The sequence below is a fragment of the Aotus nancymaae genome, unplaced genomic scaffold (genome assembly GCF_030222135.1).
Source record: "Aotus nancymaae isolate 86718 unplaced genomic scaffold, 86718_ANA_hifiasm-v0.15.2.pri h1tg000003l, whole genome shotgun sequence".
Taxonomy (NCBI): Eukaryota; Metazoa; Chordata; class Mammalia; order Primates; family Aotidae; genus Aotus; species Aotus nancymaae.
This window is the reverse complement of record NW_026988414.1, coordinates 64930710-64955369: the sequence shown is the minus strand read 5'-3', so window position 1 is coordinate 64955369 and position 24660 is coordinate 64930710. Positions and strand designations below refer to the sequence as shown.

The 24660-nt window shown below is 45.9% G+C and overlaps 1 protein-coding gene across 1 annotated transcript in view; it reads right to left on the bottom strand.

The window, feature by feature from the left end:
* The window catches only part of GLDC (glycine decarboxylase), a 110468-nt gene extending 87719 nt beyond the window's left edge, over positions 1–22749 (bottom strand). Inside the window, exons 1-2 of the mRNA XM_064381851.1 lie at positions 22265–22749; positions 21633–21711 (exon numbers count right to left, since the gene is read on the bottom strand). Coding sequence (XP_064237921.1) covers positions 21633–21711; positions 22265–22519 — 334 coding nt within the window. The 5' untranslated portion in view covers positions 22520–22749. The remainder of the gene's footprint in view (positions 1–21632; positions 21712–22264) is intronic.
* Between the last annotated feature and the right edge of the window lie 1911 nt (positions 22750–24660).

The window sequence follows — 24660 nt, the reverse complement described above, 5'->3', positions numbered from 1 at the left end:
CTATAACTCCAGATTCCACATTGTAACTCACTGGACTAAGTTGAGTGCTGCTACATGAACAGCTCTTACCTAAAAAGGTAAGGGTACTTTTTAGATACAAATGACATCATATGGTTCTTTCTTTGCCTCTCTGCGTAGATATAGATCATGCTACTGAAATTTAACTGGAATTTGGCTACTTAGGAAAATGTCTTCTTTAAGATCTTCTTAGGGACTCAGTCACTTAACCCTAGGAATTGATTTATTTTATTGTTCTTCTATCAGAGAAAAATGTAGGTACAGAAAAATCTAAGACAGCAAACTGGCAAGGAAGACACTTAACATTGTTTTAAACCTATTGAGCTCTATCTGAAAATTATTTGCATCAGTCTTTATCCTCAAGTAAAGTACTTTCATCCTCCACCACACAGACACACACACACACACACACACACACACACACACACACACACACACTCCCCACTCCACATGCTTTCCCAGGAAATAAACTCACAGGAGATTTGGTACTTAGCCAGAGTAGAGTAAGGAAAGAAAGGGTAGTCTTGAAGATATCAGTTTCATCAGTTAATATAATCTAACTACCTTATGGAAGATGATCTTGCCTTATTCCACGGAAAGTTTAGGAAATAAGTAAAAATACAATAAACCCACATCTGAGAAGATAGGCAAGGACAGCATCCCTGGAAACAATTATGCAAGAAGTCCAATCACTTCCCAAATAATCTTCTTAGGGGCAGAATGATTCAGACACCCAGTAGGAGGAAAGATTAATTAGCAGTGCCTTGTAGGCGAGTCCAACTTCAATTATGACCCTGCATGGGGGGGACAGGTCCCTGTTCCACATTATACCATGTGGACAAAGGGTCCAACTCTCAAATGACAATGGGCTGTGAAGGGCTTTGTCTGTCAAACTGAGATTAGCCTTTGGAAATCAAGCTGGAGAATATGATTCTTTTTACGATATAGAAAGATAATTCTACTGATAGTGTGGAAAGGTCACTGAGGGGAGACCCTGGCTTCAGGGAGATACAGTAAGAGGCCAGCGCTATAGTCCAGGAGGGGGATGGGTAAGGAGTGTTACAAGTTGAATTGTGTTCCTAAAAATGATACTTTGAAATCCTAACCCCTGGTACCTCTGAATATAACCTTATTTGAAAATAGGGTCTCCACTGATGTAATCAAGTTAAAATGAGATCATGCTGGATTAAGGTCAGCCCTAATCCGATGACTGCTGTCCTTATAAGAAGAGGAAAATTGGGACACACAGAAACACACGCAAGAAGAATCCATATGATGATGGCAGCAGAGACTGCAGCGATGCATCCACAGGCCAAAGAGTGCCACGACTGCCAGCAACCCCCAGAAGTTGGGAGAGAGGCAGGGAACGGATCTTCCTTCAGAGCTTCCAGAGAGGAGCCAACCTTGCCAACATCTTGATTTCTGACTATGGAACTGGTAGTCAACAGGTTGCTGTTTTTGGCACCACCAATTATCCAGCCCAAAGGTTTGCACTGATTGCTCTCTCACTCACACCGCCTGGCATGGGAAAGGAAAGCCACCTAGTTTGTGGTACTATATTACATGGCAGCTGTAGGAAACTAATAAACTACATCAGCCATTTTTAGGAGATATGGTAATACTCTTGGGCCCAGCTGGCCAGTTAAAAAAAGCTCAGTTGGCCAGGCACGCTGGGTCACACCTGTAATTCCAGCACTTTGGGAGGCCAAGGCGGGAGGATCACTTGAGGTCAAGGAGTTCAAGACCAGCCTGGCCGACATGGTAAAACACTATCTCGACTAAAAACACAAAAATTAGCCAGGTGTGGTGGTGTGTGCCTGTAATCTCAGCTACTTGGGAGGCTGAGGCAGCAGAATTGCTTGAACCCTGGAGGCGGAGGTTGCAGTGAGCTGAGATCACGCCACTAAACTCCAGCCTGGGCGACAGAGCAAGATACTGTCTCCAAAATAAATAAATAAATAAAAGTTAAGATTCTACTAGTGGAAGTAATCAACCCCAACAGTAGCATTCTCTTTACTAATCAACATTATCCACTGGCTTAAGAGAGCTGGTGCTACAGTTCTGGGATGTGTCGGAAGTCTGTGCAGAGGGGTGCAGCAGCTTCCCCCACAGTCCCTCAGAGTGATGCGGCCGAGGTGAAACCAGCACCACCAACCATCCGGTCCAAAGGTTTGTACTGATCACTCTCTAACTCACACGGCCTGGCATGGGAAAGGAAAGCAGTGCTGTCTTGCAGCCATGTTGTTCCACAAGCAGCACGGCTAAGAGAACCAACTCAATGGCTGACTTTTAACTGGCTCTATGCCTGGGGAAAAGTAACATAATAGTAATTGAAATAATTAGAAATAGCTAAATGGACATTGTGGACATTGGTGGGAGCCAATAGGATTATTTAAACAAACAGTCTTCATAGTGAGTGAAACTGCTAACGTAATTTTTCCAGTGCAGAACTCTCCTTCCTCATACCCTGGCCCCAGGAGACAAAACAGGATTAGAGAGATAGGAATTTGGCTATTGTGCCAAGAGCCACAATTACAGTCCCTCAGTAGGTCAAGTTTTCTGAAAAAAGCACTTCAAGGACTCAGAGGGAGGTGATAGAAGCCCTGGAGCTCAGGGCTAGAAGCTGAGAAGAATCTTGAACTAAACCAAACTCCAGATCTCTTCCGTCTGAGAACACATGATGCCCCCCCCACCTCCCTCCAGCAAAAATCTACTGCTCTTGCCCCATATAGAGGTGCTCTAATGTGTTTTGATTTTGCGTGGAGACTTTCAGAAGGTCTCTTTACTATGGTTTTATTTTCCACTCCTGTGATAGTGGCCCTAGCTGTTACGTTAATTCCCACTGGTAAGGAAATGTAGGGTTAAAGTTTCATGGGTCTGGAGCAGAGGCCACCTCTTGGGAAGGAGTAGACAGGCTCTCACCCAAAGGAGGGGAAGGCTAGGATCCCAGGAAGGGGTGGGGCTCACCCTAATCCTGACAATTAGCTCCAGGAGACCAGTCAAGAAGCTCAATTCAATTCTGCCTACAGAAGGAGCAGGATTGAAAAAAAAGAATAAAAAAATAAAAAGAAGCAGCCCAATTGAATGGGAGTATTGCAAAAAATAAAAATGGTGGTTTATTTTTTCACTTGACAGAAGAAGGAACACAAGAACCAAGATGGCGCCTGCCACTGTGTTTCAAGATTGACCACTTTTATGCCTCTGGGTCTTTATAATTAATTACATTGTTCTTCATTTTTACTAATTGGCCTTTTAAAAATTTCAAGTGTTTTATTCAAATGTGAAAATCATCAGTGCTTCTATGGGGGATGGTGATGTGTGGAGTCCCTAAATTCTCAAGTAGAAGAGAGATTTGAATTTTCCTTTCACAAGAAAACCCATTCTCTGGAGGCCAAGGTGGGTGGATCACCTGAGGTCGGGAGTTCAAGACCAGCCTGACCAACATGGTGAAACCCCATCTTAAAAAAAAAAAATAGAAAAGAAAACCCATTCTCTCATACCTCTCTTCTGCACAGCTGTCCAGGAGGTAATAGGTAAGGGTCAAGCCCTGTTGTGAGAGAGCCCTGACTACAGCCCAGTTCCCATCTCCCTCCCTTCTGTCACCTTCTGCCACTCAGGCCCTGGTCCCACACTGCCCCATGTCCTCAACAGTAAGGAAGAGAGCCGGATCCAAAATGTCCGATTACTAGCAGCTCAGGATTGTAGCTCCCAGTGAAAGTTCAGAGAACGAGAGGACGCCACACTTTCAGACGAATATTTGTTGGTCACGGACCAGGAGCTCCCCAGTGGAGGAGCCCCACGGGTCACCAGAGCGACTCTTGTGGCCGGTGCGGCGGTTTTGCCGGCACCCTGGTGCGGCGGTTCTTGGTGCAGAGTAAACGGGACTGGGTCCCCTTTTGGTCAACGTTTGGAGCTCCAGGAAGGCAGAATAGCCTATTCAGTTGATTGAAAAAGGAACTCAGGAAGGAAGCCAGACCAGAGATTCCCCGGCAGAAAAGCACCATCAATCTTAACACCGCTCTTTTAGCTGGCGCAGTGGGTTGCTCAGATTCTGGCGCTGGGAATCAACAAGTTGGACATCCACTCAGAGTCGAATTTGAAAGTTGGTAATTACAAAGATGACAGGTGGATAAATTCACAATGATGAGAAGAAACCAGCGTAAAAAGGCTGAGAATACCCAAAATCAGAATGCCTCTCCCTCTACAGGGGATCAGAGTTCCTCATGAACGAGGGATCAAGGCCTGATGGAGAACGAGTGCGTTCCAATAACAGAATTAGGTTTCAGAAAGTGGATAATAAGAAACTTCTGTGAGTTAAAAGAACATGTCCTAGCCCAACGTAAAGAAACTAAGAACCCAGGAGGCGGAGGTTGCGGTGAGCCAAGATCGCACCATTGCACTCCAGCCTGGGTAACAAGAGCAAAACTCCGTCTCAAAAAAAAAAAAAAAAAAAGATTCAGCCAAGCAAAAAAAATAAAAATAAATAAATAAATAAAAAAGGAAGTGAAGACACCACATCAGACCAGCCAGGAACTCACTGGCCCAATCCGCATCAGTTCAGGGTCTCCAGACACAAATCAGCATACTTCAGAGCAGCCGCTGATGTCTTATACACTTGAATCAAATGCCTGAAAAATTTAAGAGGCAAACTAGCTTAAATAAAGAACAAAATATTAATTATAGGTAAGACTCAGAAGCATAAAAACTGTCAAACATGAGACAACGAAGTTTCTAAGTCAACAAATATATACTCTATTCTATAGGACCAGCCAAACTTCTCAAGCACCTGTGCACTCTGTCCCTATGCAGCTTGGGGCTAATATGAATTTTCCTGGATTAGTTCTCATGATAGCCTAGTCGTTATGCCTAATTTTACCTTCTGTTGAGAACAAAGTGAGTTAATAGAATGAGCTGTCCCCTATACAACAAGTTAATGGAACTTTTGAGCCATTAAGTTTAGGTCCCTAGTCATGCTTCTTTCCTGTTCACTCGTCCATCACCCAACACTACAAAACTTCCCAGCACAAACTTCCCAGCTAGAAGCCAAGACAGTCTGTGACTTGATGAACAGAGACGTAAACCGCTTCTTACTGATAAAAATCTAAGACCTCAGGCTTCCACAGCCACATATAATAAAAACAATTCCCCAAACATACAGCCTAGTGAGTGTCTGAATTGTTTCAAATGTTTGTTCACTGGTTGCCATTTCTCAAATTCACTCATAAAATATCTATCACTTTGGCCAAATCTGCAGAAGAACCAATCCAGTGTTCTTAGAGGCCCAGAGTTTGAGTTACTTTGATGTCAAGTCAGCAATAGATGCAGAGAAAAGGAGAGAAGACACAGAAGTCCACAATCAGAGATCTACCTGCTGGACCAACCTGAAGTTGAACTTAGCAGAATCCAGTCTTCAAGTCAAAGTTAAGGGGGACATGATGATGTCTAAATAAAACCTCAAACCCTAATTAAGCACAGAATTCCCACCACTGTACTCCTCTTCTCTCATGGAAAAGAGCTCCCTTTCTAGAGGAAACAGTATTGGGTCCTGGCTGGGCATGGTGGCTCATGCCTGTAATCCCAGCACTTTGGGTGGCTGAGGTGGGCAGATCACCTGAGATCAATAGTTCGAGACTGCCCTGGACTACATGGTGAAACCCTATTTCTACTAAAAATACAAAAATTAGCCGGGCGTGTTGGCAGGTGCCTGTAATCCCAGCTACTTGAGGCTGAGGAAGGAGAATCTCTTGAACCCACGAAACAGAGGTTGCAGTGAGCCAAGATAGCTTCATTGCACTTCAGCCTGGGCAAGAAGAATGAGACTCGGTCTCAAAAAAAAAGAAGGATTCTGAAAAGGTGATTGTGCCTTGGGCAGCAAATCGGAAAAGAGAAAAAGAAAACTACAGTGTCTCCCTACCCCCCAGCAAATCTCACAGCAGAGCACATTCCTCACACTTCTCCTTTCAACTGGACAAAACCAGCTGGTTCCAGTGCATAAGCCTAATTCCTGTAGCTATCTTCCTCAACAGGAACTACAAAGAACCTAACCGGGGGGGAAAGAGACCAAATGAGAAAGGGGGTCATCCATTAAGAAACACTTGAAGGCTGGGGGCAGTGGCTCACGCCTAAATGCCAGCACTTTGGGAGGCCAAGACAGAAGGATTGTTTGAGCCCAGAAGTTCAAACCTGACCAACATAGTGAGACCTCGTTTCTACAAAAAAATTTTAAAATGAGGCAGGAGGATTGCTTGAGCCCAGGAGGCCGAGGCTGCAGTGAGCTGTGATTGCACCACTGCACTCCCACCCCTGTGACAGAGCAAGACCCTGCCTAAAGGAAAGGAAAAAAACGCTTGGAGGCAAGCTGTTATCTTCCAGATCCTTACCTACAGCTACGCAGGGCAACCAGTGGCTGTGCATTATTTTGCACTCTCCGCCATGAAGGAATTCAGGCAATCCTTCAGAAGCCTACACAGTAAGTTCTTTTCTTGCAGAATAAATGCCTGCTTCTGACCTTGTTTATTACTCTGCCTCAGAGCATTGCATAATCTCCTGGTCCTAATGTACCAAGAACAGAGTTCAGTGGCCTCTGGGCATCACTTCCTAAGAAACTGCAGGTAAGAACTTGCACTGCTGCTGCTTCTCAGAATTCAGAATTAATGCTTCCTCTTTACATCATTCCACATAAGAGCCATTCTATAGCAACTCCCTTGCCACTGAGCCTAAAACAGCAAGAATTTTGAACCAACTACTACACCAAATAAATGCTTTCCAATGTAGTAAGATGATTAACTGTTACATTTTCTTTTCTTTTTTTTTTTTTTTAAGACAGAGTCTTACTCTGTCACCCCAATAGAGTGTAATGGCGCAATCTCGGCTCACTGCAACCTCCGCCTCCCGGGTTCAAGTGATTCTCCTGCCTCAGCCTCCTGAGTGGCTGGGATTACAGGTACGCACCCCCACGCCCAGCTAATTTTTGTATTTTTAGTGGTAATGAAGTTTCACCATATTGGCCAGGCTGGTCTCAAGCTCCTGACCTCAGGTGATCCACCTGCCTCAGCCTCTCAATAGCTGTTAAATTTTCAATACATTACTAGGACTAGGTTTTAATATCTTGTTTATGTGAATTTGCACAAGAACTGGGGAAATGTCATTAAAATGGGCAGGCAATCTGTATGAGTCAAGATACCTGCTGCAACTAAACATACACACACACACACACACATTGTTTCCCATCCTTAACCCATTACCCTAAACACAACCCTACTATTTCTTTTTGGCCTAAATTGTAAGGAAAAAATGTATTCAGGTTTTGCTCTTTGCTTCGACAATCTAAAAATGCTATGCCTGAAGTTTTACACTATATATATATACATATATACATTTACACACACACAATATTATGCTATCATTTGTGTTTTTAAAATAATAATATATATGCATATGTTTATATATTAACAGAACATCTTTGGGATGATTCACAAGAAATTGATAATAAATAGAAGATGATGGAAATGGGAGGGAGGCTTCCTTTTCCCTGTATAGGCATTTTTTTTTTAAGAGAGAGATGAGGTTTCACTATATTTCCCAGGCTGGTTTCAAACTCCCGGCCTCAAGTAATCTTCTAGTCTCAGACTCCCGAAGTGCTGGGATTACAGGCATGAGCCACCCCCACCTGGCCTCCCTGTATATCTTTTTGTGCTTCTGAGTTTTGACCAATGTGCTTATATTATTTATTTTAAAATTAAATTAAAATGTTGCATCTAGAATGAAATCCTCCTTGTAAAATACATGAGTACATGGGTGTAGACCCTGTCGGTCCTCGACACTGGCAGGCTATCCACAGAGCGAGTTCCAGGCAGCCCAGACAGCAATGCCTCGCACACAGCAGCCACTAACCACGTCAGAGCCTCCCTCACTCTTCGCCCTCCATGTGCTTGGCAAGACACTAGGAAAAGGTCTCCAAGGAAATCATCAGGACTGAAAACCAACACACTCATATTTGAATTTGCCCCATGTCACCAGTTTGAGAAAGGCCTTTCTCTGCTAGAGGCTAAGGGGAAAGCTGGGGCCAGAATGTGAGGAAAGAGACTGTCTGGGCAGATTTTTCTACTCAGGATCCTAATCCTTGGCTGCAGAGCTGCACAGGAACCAGGGGTTGGGGCTGGGGTGTCAATCAAGATAAACAGACCATGAATGACAGCGTGTCAGGACTTTCTCATCTTTCTGAAGGGAAGTCAGAATTTGGATGCAAATTCCATCTGCATGCTGAGCCTTTCCCCAGCATCACCCAGTCATTTACAGCACTCCTTTCTCTCCCTCATAGCCACCTGGAACAAGCCCACTTACCCAGTCCATAGACCCAATTCCCTATTATTTGTCAAGTTTCCTCCCTGGGCAGAGAAGGTTTCACTACCAAAGTCAGCTGCGTCACAGAATGTGTTGAATCATTACGGGAAGCTAATCCAATCCATATGCTCTGCACAGTGTACAGAGGAAACTGAACTGCAAACCCTTGAAGACAGGCAGCGTTGAGCCATTTGTAAGGACCTCATCAGGGTAGCAGCACACAGGCCCAACCTGGGGCTGTCTCCTTGCTCTAATCCTGCCAGGCTCTTCCCTGTCATCTTGTGCAGCCAATTAATACCAAGCCTCATTCAGTCCTTGATGACCCTCAGGGGTTACCGCCCTCCTCAGGACACCTCCACTCAAAAGGAGCTGAGGCATGTCCCATCTGTGTTTCTGATGACTCCTTGGTCCCTTGTCTCCGTATGAGTGAGCAGTCCTTGCAGCTCTTCCTGATCACCCGAGAGATGCACAGCTTCAAGATCCTACCAGCTGTACCAAAACCAAAACAGCATTCACAGTGGGGAGTGGGAAGGGATGCTATGTCTGTTATTTTACTCCTTGAACTTGGATCATACTCCTTCCTGCGGGAGGCCTCTTTTCATTTAATCTACAAATGTTTTTTAAAGAAATGTACAGAGAAACATTGCAATTCATAGTATTTATCTGGAATACCAGCTGACCTATGTAATCAGGGCAAATGCTGAGTTTGAAATGAGAATCAGTGGAAGTCTCAGAGTATTTGTTTTCCCTCTTTGCTGCCCCAAAGGTACACTGTCATGGCCTGCGGGGCAAGAACAAGAAGGGAAGGCTATGTCCTAAAAGTCTATCGCAAACAATTTATCATGCTTGAGGAAAACATAATTTTTTATAGATCAAAGGCATATGGGCCAGACACGGTGGCTCACGCCTGTAATCTCAGCACTTTGGGAGGCTAAGGGGAAGGATGGCTTGAACCCAGGAGACCAGCATAAGCAACATAGCAAGACCACGCCTCTACAAAATAAAATAAATTAGCTCATGTGATGGCACAGGCCTGTAATCCAGCTACTCAGGAGGCTGAGGCAGGAGAATTGCCTGAACCCAGGAGGCGGAGGTTGCGGTGAGCCAAGATCACGCCATTGCACTCCAGCCTGGGTAACAAGAGCGAAACTCCATCTCAAAAAAAAAAAAAGAAAGAAAGAAAGTTGTGGCTGGGCGTGGTGGCTCACACCTGTAATCCAAGCACTTTGGAGGCCAAGGCGGGTGGATCACCTGAGGTCGGGAGTTCAAGACCAGCCTTACCAACATGGTGAAACCTCGTCTTAAAAAAAATAAAATAGGCCGGGCGCTGTGGCTCACGCCTGTAATCCTAGCACTTTGGGAGGCCGAAGTGGGTGAATCACCTGAGGTCAGGAGTCCAAGACCAGCTTGGCCATCATGGTGAAACCCCATTTTATTAAAAAAATAAATAAATGAAAAGAAAGTCGTATAAAATAATGCAATGTCTACATTTATTTCTTCAAGTCAGTTAGTATGTTAATGATATAGGCATTGAAAATCCTTACTAAAACTCTTAGTTTGCATTTTTATATAAATACTCTGGACTTACAAAAAGTAAAGCAAACTGGAGCCAAAACGAAATCAAAGTTATTCATGCATCGTGTAACTGAGTATTATTAAAGCAAGACATAGGGCTATTTGGTGGGGTGGGAAGAGGACATGAAGAATGGAAGTCAGAACACAGATTCGCTCATAGCAGTTCACATCCCTGTTCTCTAGCACGCACCCCGTGCAGCCGGGGCCCTCACTCCCAGTCTCCTGAGGCAGGTCACTGAGCGTCCAGACAGAATGTGGGTGGGGCTGCTCCACCTCTCTCTCAACCTCACTGAGCTGACTAGCGGACCTTGAAGTCCTCCCCTCAGCTGAACTCAGTCACACCATTTCTCTGTTCCTGCTTCCAGGTCACTGACCGATGGTGGGTGGGGTGGAGGACACTTAAACAGGCCTTACAAATTCCTGCAATTCAGTCTCAGCAGCCCCTCCCTGAAGGCCAATCAACGGTCCTTGCCACCCAGATGCGCACAGTAGCTCTTCTGAAATTGACTTTTCCTTAGTGCTCGGTCTCAGTCTTCCTGTTTCTCATCCAGAAGGATTGTCAGACACGCAGCACCTCAACTCCTCCCACCTAAGAGGATCCTTATGTCTTTATGCAGACTTCCTTCTTCTGCCTAAGAAAGGTCCAGAATATGACACAGGGGTCCACAACTCCCTTCCTGAAAATATATCTTCCTGCCTCTGATAACTTCATCTCAGACTGTCTGGCTCTCTCCTTCTGCATGTTTTATTTCCCAATATCCTGGCTTCTGCTTTCTTCCCCACACTCCATCCCTGGGAAATTTCACTCATTCTCATGAATTTGTTCAGAAAACTCACTAAATCTGCAACTCCATCTCTTCTCTCTCTCTCTGGATCTCTAGTCTCTACTTTCCAACTTTCTTCAACTTTTCCAAATGCATATTCCATAAGTACCTCAAGCCCAATTCTGCTCAAGCAAGACCCCATCTCTCCTTCCTCTTCTCCCTGTTCCCCCTCTGTTAATGAATGACATCAACATCACTACCCCATCTAGAAACTGACTAACAGCCTGACCTCCAGCTTCTTTGGATCAATCACCATGTCTATATGAAAACCATGCTTCTGGCCAGGCATGGTCGCTCACACCAGTAATTCCAGCACTTTGGAAGGCTGAGGAGGATGGATCACCTGAGGCCAGGAGTTCAAGACCAGCCTGGCCAACACAGCAAAACCCTGTCTCTACTAAAAATACAACAATGAGCTATAAGTGTAATCCCAGCTACTTGGGAGGCTGAGGTGGGAGAATCGCTTGAACCCAGGAGGTGGAGGCTGCAGTTAGCCAGGATCCCACCGCTGTACTCCAACCTGGGCAACAGAGTGAGACTCTGTCTCAAAATGAAAAAAAACCCACACTTCTCACGTCTCTAATCCCAGCACTTTGGGAGGCCGAGGCAGGCAGATTGCTTGGCTCAGGAGTTCAAGACCAGCCTGGGCAACATGGCAAAACTCCATCTCTACAAAAAATACAAAATTTAGCTGCGCATGGTGGCTCATGCATGTAGTCCCAGCTAATCGGGAGGCTGAGGAGGGAGGATCCCTTGAATCCAGGAGGCAGAAGTTGCAGTGATCCAAGATCGTGCCACTGCTCTCAAGCCTGGGTGACATAGCCAGACCCTGTCTCAAAAAAGAAAAAAAAAAAATCATGCTTCTACTGGGATGCCTAAGCCTGTGACTAAGCTCTGTAGGAACACTAATGCAGACTCATTCACTCTCTGGAGACATTAGACTCCTCCGATGGGCAGCTGTAGCTCCAGGACTCCATGTGGGTCTGGTGGAAACTCTCTTAGATCTGTTCTATACTGTAAGACTCTTTCTACCTAGTCTTCTTTCTATCTCTCTCTCCTTCCACCAAAGTTAGACCTGCATTGGTTTAGAGGCTTCCCCTGCCCTCTCCTGCTTCTACCCCCAATAAAAATGTCTTGTGTATCTAACATAATCTTGGTGTCTGCTTCCCAGTCGACCTGAACTAATGCACATTTACATCTCACATGGAAAGTCTCCCAGTTGGTTTCCCTGCCTCTGATCTCAGAGGCACTCTGCAAAACACAGAATCAATCCTTCCACTTCACTTTTCATGTCCACCTTTTACTTAGAGGAAGAAAAATAAATTCTCTGGCTCTGAGCCCTCCATATTGTGGACCCATACCTTGTTTTTCATGCCCCTCTGCAATCTAACATTCTAACCACATGGCCTATTCACCATCCCTCAAATCACCATCTATTTCCACACTTCCATGCCTCTGCTCATGTCATAACTTCAGACTAAGTCTCCCTCCTATTTGCAGACCCATCAAGCTATCCAACATCTATTTCCTTATAAGTTGCAACCTATAGCTAGGGATCATATCTTTATCACCTTTGACCAACTGACTTTTGTACACCAAGTGCCTAAAGCAGTATCTTAACTTCTACAACTGACTCTCAATAAGTGCAGAATGGAAGAAGATGGAGAAAGCTGTAGAAGGAGATTTGGCAATAGTAGCTTAATAACCCACTGATAACAAAGGTGATAGTAAATACCAGTTGAAAAACCAAAAGCTGAGTAGTCTAGGGCACTTTATTTATGGGCAAATGGTCCTATGCACCATAATAGTCCTCAAGAATCACACTATATTTATAATGCAGTATAACAGGTTTCATTTTGATAGCACTGCATATGTTTTGAGATTAGAGTGAGTTATAGTCACACCGCTGTACTCCAGTCTGGGTGACAGTGCAAGACCCTGTCTCTAAATAATAATGATAGGAGCTGGGCATGGTGGCTCACATTTATAATCCCAGCACTTTGGAAGACCAAAATGAGTGGATCACTTAAGTCCAGGAGTTCAAGACCAGCCTGGGTAACATATTGAGACCCCCTCTACAAAAAATTTTTAAAAATTAGCCAGGCATGATGGTCCTCCCTGTGGTCTAAGCTACTTGGAAGGCTGAGGTGAGAGGATTGCCTGAGCCGGCGAGGTCAAGGTTGTACAGAGCTGTGATCACACCACTGTACTCCAGCCTGGGTGACATAGCAAGACCTTGTCTCAAAAAAATAAAATAGATAAAATTAAATAAAAATAAAATATTTTAAAATAAAAATGATAATAATGGATAGATGTTATACAACAGTTGTCTAAACCCCTAGAAGGTACAACACCAAGACTGAATTCTAATGTAAATAATCTTCACTTTGGGTTAGGTCAGGCACAGTGGCTCACCTGTAATCCCAGCATTTAGGTAGGCTGAGGTGGGCAGATCACCTGAGGTCAGGATTTCAAGACCAGCCTGGCCAACATGATGAAATCCCATCTCTACTAAAAATACAAAAATAGCCAGTCATGGTGGTTCATGCCTATAGTCTCAGCTACTCGAGAGGCGGAGGCAGGAGAATCGCTTGAACCCAGGAGGTGGAGGTTGCAGTGATCCGAGGTCACACCACTGCACTCCAGCGTGGGTGATAGAGTGAGACTCCATCTCAAAAAAAAAAAAAACTTTGGGTGATAATGATGCATTAATTAGGTTCAATTGTAGCAAATGTACCTCTCTGGTAGGCAATGCTGATAATTAGAGAACACTATGCTTGTGAGGTGGGTTTAATGGGAAATCTCTGTACCTTCCACTCAGTTTTGCCGTGAACCTAAAACTGCTCTAAAAAATAAAGTTGGCCCAGCAAGATGGCTCACACCTATAATCCCAGTATCTTGGGAGGCAGAGTCGGAAGGATTTCTTGAGCCCAGGAGTTCGAGACCAGCATGGGCAACACAGTAAGACTGTCTCTACAAAAAATACAAAAAATTAGCCAGGCCTGGTGGCATGCATCTGTAGTTCTAGCTGCTCGGGAGGCTGAGGTGAGGGACCACTTGAATCCAAGAGGTCAAGGCTGCAGTAAGCTGTGATTGCACCACTGCAATCCAACCTGGGCAACAGAGTGAGACCCTGTCTCAAAAATAAAATTAAAAATCCCAAAACAGGACAGGCACCGTGGCTCATGACTGCACCCAGCCTCATCTTTGCTTCTGTACATCTCTGCTTTACATCTTTGCTTCTTTACATTGAGAAGATATGTTCCAACTCTTAACTCTGTCTTTCTGTCCCATTTCACGTAATTCTGAACACTCATGACATTTTATCCACAGCTCTCATGGCACCTGGAACTTTTTCACTGTCTGACCTATTTTATAAAGAAGGTTAAGATGTAAGCTCCTTGGAGATAGTGACTATGTTTATTCAAATGTATGGTCTCGCCGGGTGCAGTGGCTCACAACTGTAATCTCAGAACTTTGGGAGGCAGAGGTGGGCAGATCACTAGGTCAGGAGTTTGAGATCAGCCTGGCCAACATAGTGAAACTCCGTCTCTATTAAAAATACAAAAATTGATCAGGCATAGTGGCTCACGCCTGTAATCCCAGCACTTTGGGAGGCCAAGGCAGGTGGATCATCTGAGGCCATGAGTTCAAGACAAGCTTGACCAACATGGAGAAACCCCATCTCTACTAAAAATACAAAATTAGCCAGGCATGGCAACGCATGCCAGTAATCCCAGCTACTCCGGAGGCTGAGGCAGGAGAAATCGCTCCAACCCAGGAGGCAGAGGTTGCAGTGAGCCAAGATCGAGCCATTGCACTCCAGCCTAGGAAACAAGAGTGAAACTCTGTCTCAAAAAAAAAAAAAAAAAAATTAGCTAGGCATGGTGGCACATGCATGTAGTCCCAGCTACTTGGGAGGCTGAGACAGGAGAATCACTTGAACCTGGGAGGCAGAGATTGTAGTGAGCTGAGATCACACCACTAGATTCTGGCTTGAGCAACAGTGTGAGACTCCATTTCAAAAAAGAAAAAGAAAATGTATATCTTCAGAATGTCTTCCAATAGTAGTCAGTAAACATTTAACAATTTAGGCAACAGGGTGACTGTCCAAGGTTATCAGTCAAGTATCTGCCTAATGAGCAATTAATGACGAAAACATAAGGACAAGACAGATTCTGCTGTGAGGGACTAACTACATACACAAATGGGCAATTACCAGACCATGTTTTAAAATAGAGCCTTCACCCACACCTGTCCAGAAAACTAACACGCTTACTTACAATAAACAATGGAGGAAGCCAGCCTGCTACAACTTAGACTTACAGAGAAAGCCAGATTGCTATCTCTAGTGACAATCCAGAAAACTGAACAATAACTTCCCTAACAATTGGCCCCAAAGGGCTAGAACCTAATTAATAACTGATAGCTTCCCCAATTTTTGTCCCATATCCAACATAGGACCAACCAGGTAAAGCCAAATATGTATCCATAACCAATCACATCGGATGTCCAACTTCTAGTTAACCCTAAGACAACTTTCATTGTAAACAACCTCCAGTCAAAACCCTTCCCTTTTTTCCACAATAAAGCTTTCCTCTCCACTGTCAAAATGCAAGTCTGACTCCCTTGCTATAGCAAGTTCATTATAAATAAATAGCCTTTGCATCTCTCATTTAGCTGGTCTTTACTTCCACAGTCATTTAATGAAAATCTATTGGAATCATCCTAAAGAAGAAATCATAATTCATAAAAGCTGGGAATCAAATGAGCCAGGAATGTCCAAAGGAAAGCCTTGTCACAGACTGAGGGGCCTACAGGCAGGACCTGGCAATGGGCACCACATGGCTAAAGACAAGTCATGGCCTCGGCCTGGGGAACAGCTGCCCCGGCCTAGTTGCCCCTGGGGTCAGTTCAGGAGAGCGTTCAACCCAAGTGGGGTGACAAAGCCAACACCTGCAGTTACATTACACAACATTCCCTCCCCCTCTGCTCCCTGCCCCCTGCCTTCCATTAACCATTTAATAGAAATCACTCTGGAACATTCAGCTGGCACAAGTCCATCATTCTGACAACTCAGCTCCTCGGCTCTAGTTGAATAATGTGAATGTTAGAGGGTTTAATTTCTCCCCTCTCTTCCACGAGCAATGTGCAATTTTGTGTAAATGTGAAGCCCTGCAGTTTATCTAAGATTAGTTCAGTCCAGTTCAGACTAGTTATCTTGAGATGAATGCGCTGAAAAGACTACACAGCTGGGCACACGAAAGCTAAAAGTAACTGGCTTTGGTCATAAAGTAATTTTTAACTTTGAATTAATTATAAAATGAATACCTACACTGCAGAAAATCCACAAACTGCAAAGTAATTAGGAAAGCTAAAACCACTAATGAGGGCACCATTTAGAGAAACCAGTATCCCCACTGACACACACCCTTCTAGTCCTTTTGTTGTTGTTGAGTGCATGTGGACGGAGAATGGGGGATTCACTTGAGCAGGACAGGATTTAACTGAGTAGTTTTGCTTGTTTATTTGAATAATGACTGACTTATCGGCCAGTTCATTATCAAGGTATCTCTTCAAGGCACTTCCTGAATTGTCCAAGAAGAGGGGGAGCATGCTTCTTGACTGATGGACCACCCGTCCTTCCCTGGTTCTGTCTAGCCATTCTGTCCTGAACATGTTAGTCCACTGCCTGCAGCAGCCTCCCCTAGATTTACCTAGCAGAGCGTCACTGCTCATTCTTCAACGTGCAGCCTCCGTACTGCACTTCCGTGACCCCTTCCCTCGCCCCGTCAGCAGGCCTGAGTGCTCCCACATCTGTGCGCCAGGAAGCTGCCGCTTTTCTGCTGGAGCAGTTGGCATATGGCAGCGCGATTCCAGCGCAACTAGGTGTGTGCAGATCTGTAACTGGACACCCCAGATGAGTCAGGACAGAAGTTTTCCACTTTGTACACCCACTACCTTGCAGAAGACAAAATGAAAAAAGAGCAAAGTAGTGGATGGAGTGTGGACAGTGGAGTTGGGCTGCCCGGGTTTGAATTCTGCCTCCACCGCTTACCAGCTATGACCTTGGGCAAGTCACGCATCCTCTGTATATCATGGTTTCTTCATTTTTATCTATTTACTTATTTATCTTATTCTATTTTTTTGAGACAGGGTCTCACTCTGTCACCAGGCTGGAGTGCAATGGTTCGACCCCTGATCTTCGCAATCTCCGCCTCCCGAGTTCAAGTCATGCTCCTGCCTCAGCCTCCTAAATAGCTGGTATTACAGCCCAGCTAATTGTTTTGTACTTTTAGTAGAAACAGGGTATCACCATGTTGGCCAGGTTGCTCAATCTCCTGACCTCATGATCATCCCGCCTCAGCCTCCCATGGTGCTGGGATTATACGTGTGAGCCACCACGCCCCGCCGGTTTCTTCATTTTTAAAACAGAAGTATTAATGGTGGTTTCCTCATAGGGTTGTAATATACATTAATACACAAGAGCATGTTAAAGAGTTCCCAGTACATGGTAAGCACTATGTAAATGTCTGAGATTACTGAGTTATGTGTAATAAGTAACCCAGGTATTTCCACACTGATTACAACCCTCACAATCTTTACTCTGCATTGAGGATATTTAAGACTCCTATAACTAGCTCTCACTACAGTTATCTCTGTACATGGTAAACAATTTTTTTTTTTTTTTTTTTTGAGACGGAGTTTCGCTCTTGTTACCCAGACTGGAGTGCAATGGCGCGATCTCGGCTCACCACAACCTCCGCCTCCTGGGTTCAGGCAATTCTCCTGCCTCAACCTCCTGAGTAGCTGGGATTACAGGCACACGCCACCGTGCCCAGCTAATTTTTTTTTGTATTTTTAGTAGAGACGGGGTTTCACCATGTTGACCAGGATGGTCTCGATCTCTTGACCTCGTGATCCTCCCGCCTCGGCCTCCCAAAGTGCTGGGATTACAGGCGTGAGCCACCGCGCCCGGCACAAATATTTAATCCAGAATTCCTCTCTACACTAGAACCGGGGCATTCCCATGAAGCAAAGTTTGAGTAATGGTGCTCTGCTATTCAATGGAAATGCTACTGCCAGAGCTTACATGAACCCATTTGCTCTCCCCACCTAGAGAACATTCATTCACCATGACACACACACACCTCAGAGTCAAAATTCATCCTTTGCATCCTCTGCCACTCTCCCAACACCCCCAGCTCATTATTCCAAGAAGCAAGCTTTGTTGAAGAGCTGGTCCATTTCAGGGCATGGGGAGACTCCTGATGGTGCAATATTTTCTGTGTGAATCATCTCAGACTAACTAGATGGAACAAGCCCAAAACGTCACAGAAGCTGCTAGGTTTAAAGTTTATACAGGCCGGGTGTGGTGTCTCATGCCTGTAATCCCAGTACTTTGGGAGGCTGAGGTGGGTGGATCGCTTGAGGTCGGCAGTTTGAGACCAACCCGGCCAACATGGAGAAACCCCATTTCTACTAAAAATACAAAAAACTGCCGGGCGCAGTGGCTCACGCCTATAATCCCAGCACTTTGGGAGGCCGAGGCGGGCGGATCACGAGGTCAAGAGATCAAGACCATCGTGGCCAACATGGTGAAACTCCGTCTCTACTAAAAAATACAAAAATTAGCCGGGCATGGTGGCGCGCGCCTGTAGTCCCAGCTACTCAGGAGGCTGAGGCAGGAGAATTGCTTGAACCCAGGAGGTGGAGATTGCAGTGAGCCGAGATTGCGCCACTGCACTCCAGCCTGGCGCCTGGCAACAGAGCAAGATACTCTGTCTCAAAACACAAACAAACAAACAAAAAAAATTAGCCAGGAGTGGTGGCGCACGTCTCTAATCCCGGCTACTTGGGAGGCTGAGGCAGGAGAATCGCTTGAGCAGGGAAGTCAGAAGTTGTAGTGAGCCGAGATCGTGCCACTGCACTCCAGCCTGGACAACAGGGCAAGAATCTGTCTCAAAAGATAATAACGTTTATACTCAAGTTGCAAATTACTTTTCAGGAATCCACCTCCAGAGTGAAGAATCAGAATCCCTTGATGTTCAAATTATTCAGCTGGAACCAAGAACTGAACTAAAAATGGATACACAACTTTGCCACGTTTCCCAGGCTCTAACGCTCCGAAAAGAACATTATATTTTAGAGCATATATATTATAAAAATAGCTAACCTAAACGTTGCCTGACTTTGAAAGTCTCAAGAAGGAATTCACTTGTTCAAATATGCACCTAAAATATCCTGCTTTAAAGATACATAGCTCTTCACCCTTCACACATCCAATAAATCAGATTCTGATTTTCTTTTCTTTTCTTTTTTCGTTTTTTGAGATGGAGTTTCACTATTGTTGCCCAGACTAGAGTGCAATGGCACGATCTCAGCTCACTGCAACCTCTGCCTCCTGGGATCAAGCGATTCTCCTGCCTCAGCCTCCCAAGTAGCTGGAATCACCATGCCCAGCTAATTTTTTGCATTTTTAATAGAGACGAGGTTTCTTCATGTTGGTCAGGCTGGTCTTGAACTCCCCACCTCATGTGATCTGCGACCTTGGCCTCCCAAAGTGCTGGGATTATAGGCATGAGCCACCACACATGGTCTTTTTTTTTTTTTAAGACAGGGTCTCACTCTGTTGCTCAGGCTGAAGTGCAATGGAGCCCTCTTGGCTCACTGCAACCTTCACTGCCCAGCTTAAGTGTTCCTCCCACTTTAGCCTCCAGAGCAGGTGGGATTATAGGTGCACACCACCACGCCCGGCTAATTTTTGTATTTTTTGTAGAGGTGGGGTGTGGCCATGTTGTCTAAGCTGTTCTCAAAACTCTTGGCCTCAAGCAAACCACCTGCCTAGGCCTCCCAAAATGCTGAGATTATAGGCATGAGCCACCTTCTCCAGCTAGGATTCTGATTTTTTAAAATGAAAATAGATAACGCTTCTTTCGCTATCCCTAGATCTCAACTAGCTCAATTTAACAAAACATGCAGATTTTCTTCAATGACTATCAGATTTGAAACCAACAAAGCAGCAGCCCTCAGTATAGCCTGAGCATTAGCCAACCAGAAGCAGATAGGCGCTATACCGCAAACGTCCACTTTCAAACAAAATAAAGTTTGCCATCTGCACACTATATCCTTTCTTTTTCTTTTTTTTTTTTTTGAGACGGAGTTTCGCTCATTACCCAGGGTGGAGTGCAATGGCGCGATCTCGGCTCATCGCAACCTCCGCCTCCTGGGTTCAGGCAATTTTCCTGCCTCAGCCTCCCGAGTAGCTGGGATTACAGGCACGCGCCACCATGCCCAGCTAATTTTTTTTATTTTTAGTAGAGACGGGGTTTCGCCATGTTGACCAGGATGGTCTCGATCTCTTGACCTCGTGATCCACCCGCCTCGGTCTCCCTAAGTGCTGGGATTACAGGCGTGAGCCACCGCGCCCAGCCTATCCTTTCTATCATAGCAACAAAACAGCTGCTCTCTCTTCATTTGATTCTAGAAGAAAAAGATATAAGTATCTTTATGATTGAAAGTGAGATAACCAGATTAATTTTTTTTTTTTTTAAAGAGCTCTGCCTTTGCCCTTGACTTATGGATTGTCTCCCCATTCCATGGAAGTCAAAAATCCACATAAAAATACCTGTGAGGCTGGGCCCAGTGGCTCACACCTATAATCCCAGCACTTTGGGAGGCTGGTGGATCACGAGGTCAGGAATTCAAGAACAGCCTGGCCAAGATGGTGAAACCCCATCTCTACTAAAAAAAAAATACAAAATTTAGCAGGGCATGGTGGCGGGCACCTGTAATCCCAGCTACTCAGGAGGCTGAGGCAGAGAATTGCTTGAACCTGGGAGGAGGAGGCTGCAATGAGCCAAGATTGCACCACTGCACTCCAGCCTGGGCAACACAGCGAGACTCTAAAATATTTTAAACCTAAAATAAAATTCTAAGAAAGTCTATGACTAAGCTGACCTTTCTTAACCAAATGTAAATCTTATTTGTGTGTTTTTCTGAAAAAAACCATTCGAAGCCAGTCACAGTGGCTGGTGCCTGTAATCCAAGCACTTTGGGAGGCCGAGGCCATTGGATCACGAGGTCAGGGGTTCAAGACCAGCCTAGCCAACATGAAGAAACCCTTTTTCTACTAAAAATATAAAAATTAGCCAGGTGTGGTGGCACATGCCTGTAATCCCAACTACTCAAGAGGCTGAAGCAGGAGAATCGCTTGAACCAGGAGGCAGAGGTTGCAGTGAGCCAAGATCATGCCACAGCACTCCAGCCTGAGCGACAGAGAGACACTGTCTCCAAAAAAAAAAAAAAAAAAAGGAGAAGAAAAGAAAAACCATTCAGATCCGAAAAGTACTGCTGCCTTTCAAGTGGTAAATAATAAAATTTGGACATGAGATAAGAAAACAATTGGAAGCTACTGAAATCTAAAGAAGCCCTGGGGAAGGGAGGCCAGATGTCTGGTCACTTCCCCAGTTACACGAACTTATGCATTTCCTAGATCCTTTATGAGTCTATACAGATCTGCGAAGGTGATGACACCTCTCAACCCAAAGTAGGAGAGAACCATGGCTGGTGAGAGGGTACCTGGGAAGTGGGGAGTCTGCTTGCTACAAAACCCTAGGGAAGCTGGCAGGGACCTTCGGATAAAGACCAGGAACCACACAACATCGACTCCCTTCTACAGCACCGAACTGTCTAACTGTCTGCTTCTAGAACCAAATATCCCACCCTCTCGCGGCTCCGGAGGTACCCACCACTGTTTTACTTTAATCCACATATTCCCAGTCCTGAGCAATTCTAACCCCAGAGCTGGACCTTCAAGAGACCACAAAAGGCAAACAGGCCAGAATAAGTAGAATAAGCCGAGTCGCTTACAAACAGGGTCTTCCATTTTCAAGGGTCTTTTCAAACGGATGCTGGCAGGGACCGTCTTCTCGATCAGTTCATCAATGCTCTAAAATTAAAACGCAAGACAGGGGAAAGTGCCTCTGAGTTAAAAGAGTCACTTCTGTGTTTTGCGACTACAAAGGCTTGTGGGAACCTCATTTAAATCGCCTAATTAGGGTTCTTTTTAAGAGAAAAGGAAAACTTTGAGCAAACCAGAATCACTTGGAGGAAAGAAAATCATAAAGCGGGGCAGCGATTCAGCCACTCAGGGTGGCATTTCAGTTGCAACCGGAGCTAGCCGGTAAGCCCACTCTCTTAACCTTAACCAGCGGGTCTTCCTCCTCTTGCAAAGTTAGGGCCCATCCACAGGGCTACTTGGGCTGGGGCGGTTCAAAAATGTACACTTTTGAGGCACGAAGACTGGGTGCAGGAGAAAGTAAGCGGGTGAGAGAAGGCACGAGGACCAAAGGCACGAATTCGCTTCCACGCCACGGCCCGGGATCCAGGGTTCGGGGAGCACGCGGAGCGCAGCAGGGCTCAGGGCGGGAGCCAGGAGGCCGCGCGGGCAGAACCCGGGCCAGGCGGAGGGGAGGCCGCGGAGGGCCAGTGGAGGTCCTTACCGCCAGCCCCAAGGTCTGCAGCATCTCTTTCTGGTCTTTGTCCCCAGGGCCGATGTGCCTCCGAGCGAAGTCGTCGTGTCTGGGCAGAAGGCGCTCTAGGAGGCGCGAGGCCCCAGCCGCGGCGTCGTCCCCGCCGCCACTGCTGCTGTCCCGGCCCCGCGGCGCCCAGCACGGCCCCGATCCCCCAGCCAGGCGGCGGCAGCCCCCGACCCCGCGGCCCAGGCGCAGCCCCCACGCCCTGGCACAGGACTGCATGGCCGCAGCCACCGTCGCCTGCCCCAGTCCTCAAGGCTGAGCCGCGCTTTCGGCCCCTCTGCTGGCCTCGGTGCCCTGGGTGGCGGCTGCGTCCGGCCTGGAGCCCCTTTCGCTGGACCGCTGGCTGGACAGATGGAGGGACGCCCGCGGGCAATGAATGAGCGCCGCGCTCAGCCAAGTCACTCTCGGAAAGTTGCTGCTCCACCCAAGGCACCTGCTCCGCACACTTTAAGCGGCGTCCTGGAGGCGGGAGGTGGTACGGGACCAGGAAGCCCTTGGCCAATGAAAGTGGACAGAGGGGAGGGGGCGGAACAATTCCCGCCCCCGCCCCCTCCTCCTCCCCGCTTCCCAGCCCCTCCGCAGAGTCCGGCTTCCCCGGGCCCAAAGGCTGCCATCTCCAGCCCTGCCCACTCCATCGCTGGCTGTTGCTGGGGACCGGGACGCTCCGTGCGCCACTTCCAGGGTGTGGAGCCGCACTGGTGCGGGATCAGGAGGGGGCAGCCTTAAGACTCCGGGCGAAGATCCTGGGGGACTCAGCGGAGATGAAAGATGATTCTCGCAGCTCTCCATTTCTTTAATTTCAAGGTATCTTTCCCTATCACATCTCATCTCAGGGAAATTAATATGGGCTGTTGGCAGTTCTTTTATCTTTGCGGGGGCGTGGGCAAGTTACTCAACCTCTCTGAGCTTCAGTTTTCTCATCTCAACAGAGCTGGGTGGGATTTTAAAAAGAGATGATATGTACGTGAAAGCACTTGAACAGATTTGAACACCCTCTCTCTATATATATTTGTTGTTTGTTTGTTTTTGAGATGGAGTCTTGCTTTGTCACCCAGGCTGGAGTGCAGTGGCACAATCTCGGTTTACTGCAACCTCCACTTCCTGGGTTCACGAAGTTCTCCTGCCTCAGCCTCCCGAGTAGCTGGGATTACTGGTTTGTGCCACCATGGCTGACTAATTTGTATTTTTAGCAGAGACAGGGTTTCACCATATTGGCCAGGCTGGTCTCGAACTCCTGACCTCAAATGATCCACCCACCTCAGCCTCCCAAAGTTATGGGATTACAGGCTTGAGCCACTGCGCCCAGCCTCTGTATATATGTTTTCTTTATCTCTCTTGTCTGTCTCTCTCCTCCTGCCTCCCTCCTTCTCTCTCCCCTCTTTCCTTTCCCTCCCCCCTTCCTCTCCCTCTTCCCCTCTCCTCTCTCTCTCTCTCTCTCTCTCACTGTAATGTAATGGCCAGGCACTGTGGAGTTTGAGACCAGCCAGGGCAACATTGTGAAACCCTGTCTCTACAAAAAACACAAAAATTGGCTAGGTATGATGGTGAGTGCCTGTAATCCCAGCTATTCATGAAACTAAGGCAGGAGAATCACTTGAACCGGGGAGGCAGAGGTTGCAGTGAGCCAATATTGTGCTATTGCACTGCAGCCTCAGCAATAGAGCAAGACTCTGTCTAAAAAACAATAAAAAATCTGTTTATTACTACTGTTAGGCTATATGCTTCACCAGCTTTCTTCAATTCATCCTCCATCCAAGGAAGAACTTGTTTGATCACTTATCAAAATCAACATGTATTTCATTATATTTTATAATTCATTTTTCTAATGGTCACGAAGAATGAAACTTTAACGTGTGTGTGTAAAAGTGCAAAGGATATTAAGAAACACATTTTTCACTGTCATCTTACTTTGAAAGTTAGCCATCTAGAACTGGATTTTTTGTAAACCTACCATCTCCAGCTGTCTCATGGCAGTTTTAGCAAGAGAATGAACTTTTAAAATTCCAGTTGTTTTAATATGGGGAAGAGACCACAGAAGTAATCAGAACATTACTTGTATTTAAACTAGGGGAAAATAGAACCTGTTCTCTTTCTTGCTTGTCTGCTATGTTTCCTCTTCCAGTCATCCTTAAGAGACTCTGGGCTCTGCACCCAGGATGCACAGACTATTCAGAAAGGAAGGAAAGTAGAGATGGAAAAGAGGACAGGAAAATACACCACAAAGAACAGTAGGTAAAATGTCTGTGTGGCAGGCAGAGGCAGGTGGTGAGCTAGGAGGGCTGGACTGAATGTCTCTGAAAAGTTTTCCATCTGTTTGGAATTGAAATTACAGCCTTCATAAAAGTTGGGAGATCACCTCA